Raw genomic sequence first — 11,716 nt, forward strand, 5'->3', positions numbered from 1 at the left:
AGTGAATTTCAGTATCACCTTTCCGATTCCTTCAATGGTGGCTGGAGCAGAGTTAGCCATATAAACCTTCTCACCATCATCTTTCTTCTCATATGTTGAGAAGAGCTCCCTATCGACGCAGATGTGTTTTGTTGCACCTGTGTCCATCCACCAATCTTTGGTGTTTGTGACTATGTTCACCTGAGAGATGACACCACAAAACACCTCTTGATCTTCCTCCTCCTCAACTAGGTGGGCTTGTTTCTTTCCCTTGTTATTGGCCTTGTCCTTGTTAAGACGCTTCCTGCAATCTTTGGCCCGGTGTCCAGGTTTGTCGTAGACATAGCAGGTACCCTGGAACTTGTTGGTTTGCTCTTTCGGCTTCCCTTTGGTTTGGGGCTCCCTCTTTCTCTTCCCATGTTTAGGCTTGGAGGTTTCAACCAGGTGGGCCTTAGAGCCTTTTGGAAGTGCAAACTTCTTCCGATTGTCCTCCTCAATCCTTAGACGGACCATCAATTCTTCCATGTTCATCGCCTTGCGTTTGTGTTTCAAGTAATTCTTGAAATCAGTCCAGCTAGGAGGTAGCTTCTCGATGACTATCGCCACTTGGAATGGTTCATTTATTACCAATCCCTCAGCATGTACTTCATGCAAGATGAGCTAGAACTCTTGAAGTTGATTGACAACAGACTTGCCATCCACCATCATGAAGTCAAGAAATTTGGCCGCCACAAATTTCTTAGTACCAGCATCCTCGGTTTTGTACTTCTTTTCAAGAGAGTCCCAAAGCTCTTTTGCTGAAGATGTTTCGGAGTACACATTGTACAGGTCATCAACTAATCCATTAAGGATATAGTTCCTGCACAGATATTCATTGTCCTTCCAAAATTGGACTGCTGCTATCGTCGTTCTGTCTTGCTCTCCCGGTGACAGAACAGGGCACACCTCGTAGAGGTACTTGACAAGGTTCAAGGTGGTCAAGTAGAAGCGCATCTTTGGTTGCCACCTCTTGAAATCCTTGTCGGTAAACTTTTCTGGCTTTTCAGCTGGAACCATTACACGGCCAACCAGAGGAGCCGCAGTCCTCCCATCAACATAAGCTGGAGCAGCAGACTCAACAGGAGCAGTCTTAGGCTCACCTCCGTTTGGAGCAACCATACCTCCAATAGGAGCAGTCACCGTTTCACCACCTGGGTTATTCAAACCACCAGGGGTCAAGTCATCACCTCCAGGATGGATGGTGGATCCCTCAGTATTTTGAGCCATTATTTTTCTACACAATTCAAAGTGTAGAATTAGTAACACAAAAATATCAAATAATTTAATGATATAAATCTCAACAATATTCAGGTCAATTAAGCACAGAATTTTTGTTTTAAAAATACACAACTTCTGTCGGCTTTCTTTGTTAGGAACTAACAATTGTAGCAATCAGATCGTTCCCAGGTAAGAGGGGGTCTTCCGTATAATACGGCGCTCAATTAAATAACTCATTTCCTAGACAGAACTTTCTAGACATTGTCACTTTATTGTTAATCACCAAAAAAGATTACCAAAATATTTGAATATATAAACAAATAACTATTCAATATCTCACGTAATTATTAAAGCAAAACAAAAATTAGTTTCAATTGTGTATCACATATATTTTCATGCACAAGACGTACACGGCAAAATTTTAATTATCAATTGATTTTTAATTGGCTTACTCGATTCACATGCAAGTACCTTCATTGGACCAAATTTGTGCCAAAACAACTAAATAAACAATAGACAAAGAATCAAAAGCATTTAAGCATACATCATGCTTTGTTCCAATTAATGCACCGAAAGAACAATAGTGATTTATACAAATAAATGATATAGCAGTTAGCAATTGATATAACAGGCAGATATGCACGTTCAAGTAATGAGCATGCAGTCAATATGCACGTACAGGTCAACAAGATTTGTAGCAGTTCACTCAATATGTAGTTAACAATATGCACGTATAGATCACAAATTAAGCACAAGAATGAAATTTTTATCAAATGAATACAATGATAGTTTCAACAGAACAACAATTTCTCTTTAAGAATGTTGGAATATAACATGCAATAAACCAGATAATATTTATATTGCATGAACAGTGAACAAGCTACAGAAATAAAACAGTAACATTAGCATATATGAACTCAATAATTGATGCTTAAATTAAAATACCAAAAACCGTAAACAGTTGATAGGAATTGTGGGAGCGAGGTACGCCTTTCGCGAATCTCCTTAAAGAGAAATGTCCAGCCACTAGTGCCAAGCTCTCCGGACAGACTCTTCCCAAGATACAACGCTCCGCAAACCACTAGTAAGCAGCACTTCAATACTAATGGACTTAGACGAACCAATTTAGAATTGCACTCTCGGACAGATGATGACAAAGAAGCAGAGACTCAGAATGGCAGCAGAATGACAGAAGAAGAAGAAGTATATTTTCTCTTTTGAAGCTGCTGCCAAGGCTCTCCTTATATAGGAGGCTTAGCAACAAAAACCCAGAAAAATCAGTGAGAAATCACTGATTTTCGGGCTGGCAATTTGACCAAGTAAGGTTGCAACCACCAGCCCATATCTTGGGCTGTTGCAACTGCTCTGGTTGACCAGGTAAAGATGCCAGTCATGGGCTGGGCTTGAACAGTCCATATTCAATGCATTTGGGCCTCTCTTATGGGCTTATAACGAAGTGCAAAAATGTAAGAAATTATTAGGCTAAGTCTGCAAAGGGCCTGATACGTACGCACGCTTGCCTCGCCTCGCCACGCCCGATCGACCGGCCGGCTTGGCCCGGCGCGTGTGTTTTAGTCCAAGTTCATAATGTGGAGCCTCTCACTCCTACAAAAGCTTGGGTGCCTTTGGGCCCAAAGTCTTACTACAACACTTGGGCTTATAAACAACACATCCACATGGTATTTTTCCAATGTGAGATTCTCATACACACATTTATTGTACTATGTCCACCATGCTCATCAAGGTCACTTTGGAGTCTTTTTACATTCAACCAATAAATGATTTGGTCACACTAATTGCTCCAATTTATTGTCCTTATAACAAGGATCAATTGCCCATAACTTTCATTCAATAATTATTATTGAGCTTTCAATTAATAATGGTCAAACTATAGTTGACCCTCATTTTCCAACAGAAAGCTCCTCATACTTAGCAATAACATGACAAATTCGCTCCCATGCTTTAATTGAAGCTCGACAGAAAAGAAGGCAATCATCTGCAAAGAACATGTGAGACACCCTAATCCTGCCTCCTCCGAAAGGGATCCCCTCCAATTGTCCTGATAACACCAAATGGGAAAACCTATTGCTCAGAGCCTCGGTACATATAACAAAGAAAAGAGGATCTCCTTATCGTAGCCCTCGTGGTGTGTTTCTCATGTTTGTAGGGAGTCAAACGAAGTGACTCACCTCCTGGCTAAGAGAGGTATGGATTCTCCTTATTTCCAATCTTGGATTGAAGAAATCCCCCGGAGTTGATCTCTATTGTTGCAAGGGAGAAGTGTCCAGAGAATGGATGAGTTGTTGGGATTAGAGGGGATAGATGATTATAGTAGTGTTCAGCAGTGATTTGCAGGTGTTATGTGTAGGTGTTTTTTTTTTTTTTTTTTGAAGTTTGTTTTTGGATTTTAGTCATTTTGATTTGTAGTTTAGCTGGAATCTCTTTTTTGTTGTTGTTTCGTCAACCTTTCAGGTGGAGATAGTCACCACAGTTCGTGGATTTGTATTGGGTTATGCTAATACAATTACGGTCATTGACCTTTCTTCAAAAAAAAGGTTAATATATCAAATAACTTGATTTTCAAGTATTTTTAATGTACCAAATTATAGAGGATTTTTTTTTTTTTTCATCAGGTCCACGACACCACAAGGCAATTTAACCCACACCCTAACTCACCCAACAAAGAGAAAAGCTCACCCAAAATCCACCTATCAGATTGGGAAACAAGATCCCAAGCCACTTTTTGTTACACTTGCCAATTTTTATATTTTAATTAATCAATATCACAGACTAATTAACAACACAGACTTCCACTTTTGAACAACTTAAAAGTTAAAAGTGAATATTTAAATTGATTAAAACTAAGCATTCAAATCTACATTTTAACAATATTAAAATAGATTCAAGTCAATTTTAACAACATCAATTGAATTAAGAGTAGAGCGTCATATTATATTTAGGGTTTTAAGGTTTAGGTTTTAGACTTTTTTTTCAATGAATTTAACTTTGATTTAATAACAAAATGAAATTAATAGATGCTTCTACATATAAGTATGTCTCCATATTATAAAAGAAATCTAGAAAATTAGGTATATCTATATATAAATTTAAGAATATTATTAGATAGGGCGGGTTGTGGAGGCAGATCCGTCCCCGCCCCACCCCACATGTGGGTTGTTGGGTTTCTTTGCCCCGCCCCGCCTCATTCAAGCCTCGGATCAGGGAAAATTCGTGCAGGTCAGGACAGATCACATCGGGTCAGAATGATCGGGTACGAATTGCCATCTCTAGTCATATGGGCTGGGCTGGTTTGGCACCTAGATAGCCTTGCTTTTCGTCCTCCATGTTGGTTTTTAGGTGCCACATGGCGATGTTTTAGTGGTAGGGATATTTTAATAATATCAATTGGTATTTGTGTTGCCCAATTCTCACTCACCCAAAATATGAAAACGAGATGCACATTGTGATAAAATTTTCTAGCTTTATGTTACGTCTCTTCTCCTTCGCTTCGTCCCTGATATTTTGATCCTGGCTAGGTCTCCTACTCTTCTTCACTCTTTCTTCTTCAAGGGGAATGCAGATGTTGATTAAATTAAATAAGTTTTTATTATGTTACTTTCAACTAGTAATATAAATTATTAATCTCTACCTTTTATATAGATGATTAAAATCAGATTTTAGTATATTCTGAGTTTAACCCAACTGTTATAGCTTTATCTAGAGTGTTTGTTATTGTTGAGGTAGATAAAGAGTTGATCTTGTATCAAAAGAAGGTGATGTCATTGAAATGTTCATGTGTTATGGTCATGTCGTCCTCCATGTTTTTTACTAAAATTAACATGCATCCATGATTTAGGGATTGTTTTTTTTGAAACAAGGGAGGGGATTAGAACCCTGGTCATCAGAGTAATACACACCATCCTTACCATGGTGATTTAAGGGTTGTTGAGAAGGAATATATAGTTAATTCAAGATTTGTAGATAAGGGTGTTCATCTTTAACTACCAACTGTATTGCCAGTGGTTGGAAATTAAGTTGGATGGTGGAGTGGGTGATCTGGTTAATGTCGGACAGATTGATTGCTCTGCATTTAGGACGCGAGAGCTGCCTCGTAGTAGTTGTGAGGAGGATTGGCTCTTCCAAAATGAAGATGGATTCTCTTCAACGGTGATGAATGTGTCATGCCACTGCCATATGACTACCCTAGCCTTCCTAGTGATGCATCTAATGCCCCCACCTGGGACAACACTGGTGCAAGAATCCAGAAGGATATCATCGACGAACGCTGTAAGTATATCATGTGTAATGAACACTCTACCTAATTTTTCAATAAAACTTTTTCAGACTCAAAAGCACATTTAAAATGGATCGAATGCTGTAAGCAACATACCTGGATCTAACCTGTCGAAACTAAAATGGACTAGCAAATCCTAAGCCTACCAATTAGAACAATCCAAATCAAGTAAATATGGTAAGGAAAACTAATAAAATCACAAGGCACACGGCCAAACGGTGAAATTTGTAAACCAATTTAAGACCAATAAACCAATCTGCCCATCATAGCAAATCATAGACTCAATGTAGAGGTTGGATTACATTGAACATACTTTACATGAAACCACTCTCTCATCAGAATGTGCTACAGGTAATGCTGCTCCAAACTGCCCTAGCAAACTTTAAGCTTGATTACACAAATTGGATGTCTCATGAAGTCGAAATGGGTTTGGTTAATTTCCTGAATCACGACTGAACCATACAAGAAATGCCCAAAGATTACCACCTCCGGTGAGTCGTATGCCTGGAGTATTATCTTCCGGAGACGACTACCAGGTGCACATGAAAATGTTAACTGAATTTATCGAAAAGAAAGGGGCAGGAAACAAAAGAACAGAGAAATCTGAAATCATGGGTAGAGGGAGGGTATCAAGACTTGAAGACCCTGGTTTGATCCCATTGGAGGGAAAAACATTGAAACCGTGGCATGCACCAATTGAAGCAATGTAGTAGGTACAACAAACTCCAAATAGAACTCATATCTGAGTGGGGAGTGGACCAGTCACAGGATCACGTCCAGAACTGGCATCTTTATGTTTCAATGAGAGATTAGCAAATTGGGAATCAAGGTCCCTGCTCTTAGAGCGCCGATGACTAGATGATGGCTGCTGTTGATGCTGATGCTGATGCTGTTGCTGTTGCTGTTGCTGTTGCTGTTGCTGTTGCTGTTGCTGTTGCTGTTGCTGTTGCTGTTGCTGATGCAAGGCTTGCAGCCTTCCAATCTCCCTCTCCAACACTTCCCGTTCCACTGAACAATAGGCTTTAAATAGTTAAATACATCTTCCAGATAATCAACTTCAACAAGGTAAACAAGTATCATGCACAAGGCTCCCGCAGTAGACGGGGTTGGGCCGTCGAGGACAGGCCAAATGTATGCAGACTTTACCCCACATAACATGTGAATAGGCTGTTTCCAGAATTGAACATGGACCTCTAGATAATCAACTTCAATACTAGAAATAAAAATAGCTGTTATGTAAAATTCATGTTAGTAACTTAATTTCTCAATTACTTCAATGTATGACCTAAAAAATGTTGACACTTGACACTACCAAGGGAGTGCTGACCTATCAATGCCGATTATGCCGTCAATGGCACAAGGTGCGCTTAAGGTGCCAATACGCCATATCACTCAAGACACATGGCACATCCAAAGGGCATGCGCCCGATTATGCAAGGCGCTAATTAAAAAGAGAAAAAAATAATAAAAGTATGCAACTATGCTGATTTTAAAGAAAGTCCTTGCGAGGAAGTGAGAGTTCTGATCTACAAATTACAAGCTTTTCTGTTTTGAAATAAAGATAGAGGATGGGCCAACTCCAAATCAGTTTTGTTTTGAATTATTACATGGGCCCGGTATTCATTTTTCAGTCATTTCAACATGAGCACTAAATTGCAGTTTTCCTCCATACCAAATGCATAACTACTCTTACACAGATATGCCACCTGATAACATATAAAAGGTAGCAAAGCTAACTAGTTGACATTATTTCTATGCAAAAAGCTCGCTCTTAGAGCTTATAGGAAACTTCATTCAACTAACAAAAGTTTGGTTTCCAAACAACAGAAGGATCAGACAAAACATTTAAGTCAAAATTTAACAAATCAGGTAGATAACTTACAGTATTTGATAAGCTGCTCCTGAGCTAGATTTTCTAAACGTTGCTTCAGGGCTTTGTTCTCCATGCCCAGAATAAGATTCCGCTGGTTGAGAAATTCGAGTTCAGCTGATACTTCAGATCCTTCAACCTATGACACCAATATTTGGTTATGTGAACTCCAATAAAAGGTCTTAAATTGTTACAACTTCAGCTTTCACTTGTACTTACCTGTAAAGCTTGTACATTCCTTTCTAGCTCAGCTATGTATTGAAGCTTACGAACTCGCGAACGTTGAGCGAATTGCCTACATAAGATAAAAATCAACTTTTATTGACAAATGTAAAGTAAAAAATCATTCATAGGCCTATAAACATCTTACAATCGGACCCATGTATTTTCTTTATTGATTGTTTAACCTTTTCCCCCAGGGGATTGGGGGTTGAAGCCAATTATTTATAACCTATAATTACCATCTCGACCAAGTATACACTAGTATTAACCAAGCGGCAAATACCTGGAATTGTCTCACATTTTGTTTTTCAAGTGCTTACCAGATTTTTGTTCAAAGTGACTTCAAATAAAAGGCCTAAGTTACAAAAGCACTTCTAAACGATTGGCTTACAAAAGCACTTCTAAATGACAATTCAAACTAAAAGAAATACGAATTAGAAGAAGGAAATTCTGCAAGCAAGAAAATGCTTGGGAGCCTACTGCATATAGGAGCTAGCAATTAAATAAGGACCTTCATACATGGTTAAAATTAAGTGATTCACAAAAATATAGCTCAGAGATGCAGGTTTACGAATCATCACATCCTAGGCCATACTATTTTGTGATTACGAAATCAGATGCCAAGGAAGGATCAATCTGTAGTCTCTAACCCAGTGAAGGTCCATAAAATGACTGGAAAATAAAATAAATAGGAAGACTGGAAAGATGTTGCCAAGGCTGAGTGCTAGGAATACCAATATGATGCTACCAAAAAATTTATTCTTCTGAAAAATGTTGCGAGGTCTATATTTCAAGCTTAGATAGTTGAATATGGCATCCGAGCAATGTAAAGTTTAATAAGGGAAGAAAATGCATCTAGAACTCAGGAGCAGCGTTCAAACTCGGGAATTTTTTTCAACCACAAGTTAATTTTAGACGAAAGATCAGCTGCAGCGTCTCCTTCTAAGTCTTGCATTTAGTTCATAAAATTCACAAATCAGATATCAAATGAGGGATTAAACAAAATTAGATCCATTAGTGCAAACAAAAGAGAACATACTGTTTAGCACGTTTTGTGTCTGTCTCAGATGTGGAAGGCTTAGCATGACTGTCCTTTTTCTCGGTCAAAGCTTTGGGGTCAGGTGCAGCGGATTCTGTAAGATCCTGCTTTTCATTTGTGGAAGATGCAACCCCATCCACTTCCGGTGGTGAACAAGATGATCCTGAATTCTGAAGATAAATATTTTCCCTCATAGCAGGAAGTCCGGTTGAGCGAGCCACAGTATTCATTGACGGTTCCCATGCCCTATTCTTCTGCTTTGTCAAGTTCAAGTCACCATAGAGAGAAGAAAGGCGAGTACCTTTGTGATAACCAAAGTCTTGAGAACCCCAAGAAGGTATAGACATCATATTTTTAAATTTGTATTGGTCCTGTGCTGCATAATCTATATTAGAAGCATTAGCTACATCTACATATGCAAAGGAGTCGCTTGATGAACGCCTATGACCTCCTCTGCGAATAGGTGACTCTGGCTCATTAAGTAGATCATCAAGCCAAGAAGGTTGCTCTTCAGTGAAGAGGGTCTCAGAAGAAGTTCTTTGGTGCTGTGGACTTGGCTCCCTAGTCCTTTGAACAGCTTTTGATCCTATTACATTGCTAGGGACATAATCAACATATGACGGGGAAACACTAGGAAAAGGACTTTTAGGCGGGAGTAAAGCGTGCTTTCCAGAGTACATCAAATTTCTGATGTTTGATGATCCCTTGGAATTTGCCATTTCTAAAACACAACCAGCCCCTGCAGGATAGACCAAATCAACTTTCTATCAGAAAATACTACCATATGTCCAAGCACAGTACTAAAAATCAACAAAATAACTCATAATAGCCAAACACTATTGCCATAGCTTGCTTAATCCAAAAATCAATGTGCAAACAAGAGGGAGCGAATCATGCATAGACGAGAGTTTCCCCCCTCTCGAACATTGCATTACATAAAAATAAGTTTTTTTAAAAAAAACAACAGATGCACACAATCACACACAACCAAATGTAAGGATGCCATAAACCATAAGAATCCATACACAACCAAATGTAAAGATGCCATAAACCATAAGAATCCATAACCAAATCTGAGGACACTGTAAACCATAAAATTGTATTGTGTATCGAAATGCTGAGTTCTGAACCACTTAAACCACATTCACAGAATAACAAAAAAAAAAAAACATTGGCAATCTACCAAGCAAATCTTCTTTTTCCACCTTTCTCCATATAACAATTGAACTATTACAAAGTATATTTTAAATTTGGAACAAAAAAATCAAAAATAAATCTCGTGAGCCCTGAGCAACACTACCATACAGACACACAAAAGGCGACGCCCCCAACCCCCGTTCTCTGTTTCCAGCAACGAAAACTTTTAGAGCCTCCATTGAGTCGCAAGTATATATCTATCAAATGCCAGATAACGAAGGATTCAATGCTCAAATTTTCCAACATGCTCAAAGCAACCAAACAGAGACAAAAATTAAAAGGTGGGAAGAAAAAAACTCAGAAGAAGCGATATCAGAAAACCCTAACCGAACAAAATCTCTGACTCACAGGACCAAAATGCTGCAATGTGCAAGCTACAAAGCAGAAATACACAAAGAATCGCTAATGGTCTGCGCGAGACTAGAACAAAAAACACATAAACAAGTCCGTTTTGGAAGCAAAGGACAAAAATTGGTTTGCATTTGAGCAACGAAATAAAACAAACAAAAAAAAAAAAAACCTTTCTTGATTGACGAATTAAGATCTCGAAATCAATAATCATCGGATGAAAACGTTAGGGTTTGCTCTTCCCCTTCTAAGCTCCCCTCTCTCTCTCTGCCTGTCGTAAGTCTGGCTTCGAAAAGGGGCTAGATTGAAAATCTACAAAGTAGAACTACATATTTTTTTTTCTGTTTTTTAACATTTTCAACCCAAAAAAACTATCAATTTGTATTTATGTCATATGAGTTTGAAGAATCAAATCTTTTTTTTTTAAAATTTTCCTGTATTAGGAAAGAATCAATGAAGAATCTTTATTATTTTTTTTGTCTAATCTGCGGATCAATAAATTGCCAGGATTATGAAATATTTTGCCTTTTTATTGTATCTTCTTGTTAAAATTTAAATAATTTGAAAGTAAGAATACATCTTCTTTTTTTTGTGAGAACAAGATTACGTACGTATAACATGTAAGAATAGTCCCATAAACTTTTTTCTCAATCTCATGTTGTTTAACGTGGCTTAATAATCAAGCAAAAGTAATAAGAGTCCAAAATAAGTAACTTTATCATGATTTCTGCCTTTGAGAAATAAGTTTTGACACAACCAAATGCAAAAAATGTGTTCACGGTCGGTTTCAATCGATTTTTTTACATAAATATAACTGGCCAAACAATCGATTTTTCCGGTTCGGTTCCATTTTGTATGCTTTTTTATATAAGTTCTCATGTGTGCTTTTTTCGGTTTTGGTTCGATTTTTTGACATTGGTACAGTTGAATAAGAGCACTTGCATCAGTTTCTCTAAACTGATGCAAATATGTATTTTAGATGATAAAAAAATTAGATTTGGCAAAAAATCAATTGCATTAGAATCTGTTAGACTTTTGTATAATAGATAACTTCAGTATTGATTATCTATAAGTAGATAATCACTATTGCATTCTAAATTATTAAAATAATATTACTTTTGTATCTTCTCTCCTCTCTCCTGCATCTCACTCCTCTCTTAAATAATATAAAAATCAATAAAGAAAGAAAAAATTAATATTTTAATGAAGTAGAGATTATAACAGAGATACTAATGCAGTAATTGTTAAATAGAGAAACTGTAAATTGTCAAAAAATGATATTTGAGAAAGTAATATAGAGAATCGGTTAAGAGACACTAATGCGAGTGCTCTAAGGATTTTAAGGATGATTTTATAGCAAAGTAGTTCAACAAATAAAGTATCAAGAAGTCAATGTCTAAAAATGAGTTGTCTCATACAAAGCATTTGAATATTCTGATCCTATCAGTATTAGTGGCAACTAGACTGATTAAATTACAAGTGTTAGCAATGTGGTCTAACTTGTTGATGT

At 37.6% G+C, this 11,716-nt stretch overlaps 1 protein-coding gene across 3 annotated transcripts; it reads right to left on the reverse strand.

The window, feature by feature from the left end:
- Nucleotides 1-5,703: 5,703 nt before the first annotated feature.
- On the reverse strand, nucleotides 5,704-10,549 carry LOC120003310 (uncharacterized protein At4g06598-like). 3 transcript variants are annotated; one of them, XM_038852245.1, is made up of 6 exons: nucleotides 10,379-10,549; nucleotides 8,662-9,400; nucleotides 7,620-7,695; nucleotides 7,413-7,539; nucleotides 6,489-6,538; nucleotides 5,704-6,434 (listed from the first exon to the last, which is right to left on the reverse strand). In XM_038852245.1, the coding sequence occupies exons 2-6, from the start codon at nucleotides 9,378-9,380 to the stop codon at nucleotides 6,267-6,269; spliced, it is 1,140 nt and encodes a 379-aa protein (XP_038708173.1). In that variant the 5' UTR covers nucleotides 9,381-9,400; nucleotides 10,379-10,549; the 3' UTR covers nucleotides 5,704-6,266. The 3 variants fall into 3 exon arrangements, with proteins under 3 accessions (XP_038708173.1, XP_038708174.1, XP_038708172.1); XM_038852246.1 differs by having other exon boundaries at nucleotides 5,704-6,416; nucleotides 6,477-6,538; XM_038852244.1 differs by having other exon boundaries at nucleotides 5,704-6,416; nucleotides 6,471-6,538.
- Between the last annotated feature and the right edge of the window lie 1,167 nt (nucleotides 10,550-11,716).

The sequence above is a fragment of the Tripterygium wilfordii genome, chromosome 8 (assembly GCF_013401445.1).
Source record: "Tripterygium wilfordii isolate XIE 37 chromosome 8, ASM1340144v1, whole genome shotgun sequence".
NCBI lineage: Eukaryota > Viridiplantae > Streptophyta > Magnoliopsida > Celastrales > Celastraceae > Tripterygium > Tripterygium wilfordii.

Bases quoted from the DNA above. Each gene is read 5' to 3' on its own strand.
- LOC120003310 (XM_038852245.1), bottom strand. From the start codon at position 9,380: ATGGCAAATTCCAAGGGATCATCAAACATCAGAAATTTGATGTACTCT. The intron at 7,696-8,661 runs GTATGTTCTCTT...TATCTTATGTAG, and splicing joins GACACAAAACGTGCTAAACA to GCAATTCGCTCAACGTTCGC. The intron at 6,435-6,488 runs CAGCAACAGCAA...CAGCAACAGCAA, and splicing joins GAAGGCTGCAAGCCTTGCAT to CAGCAACAGCAACAGCATCA.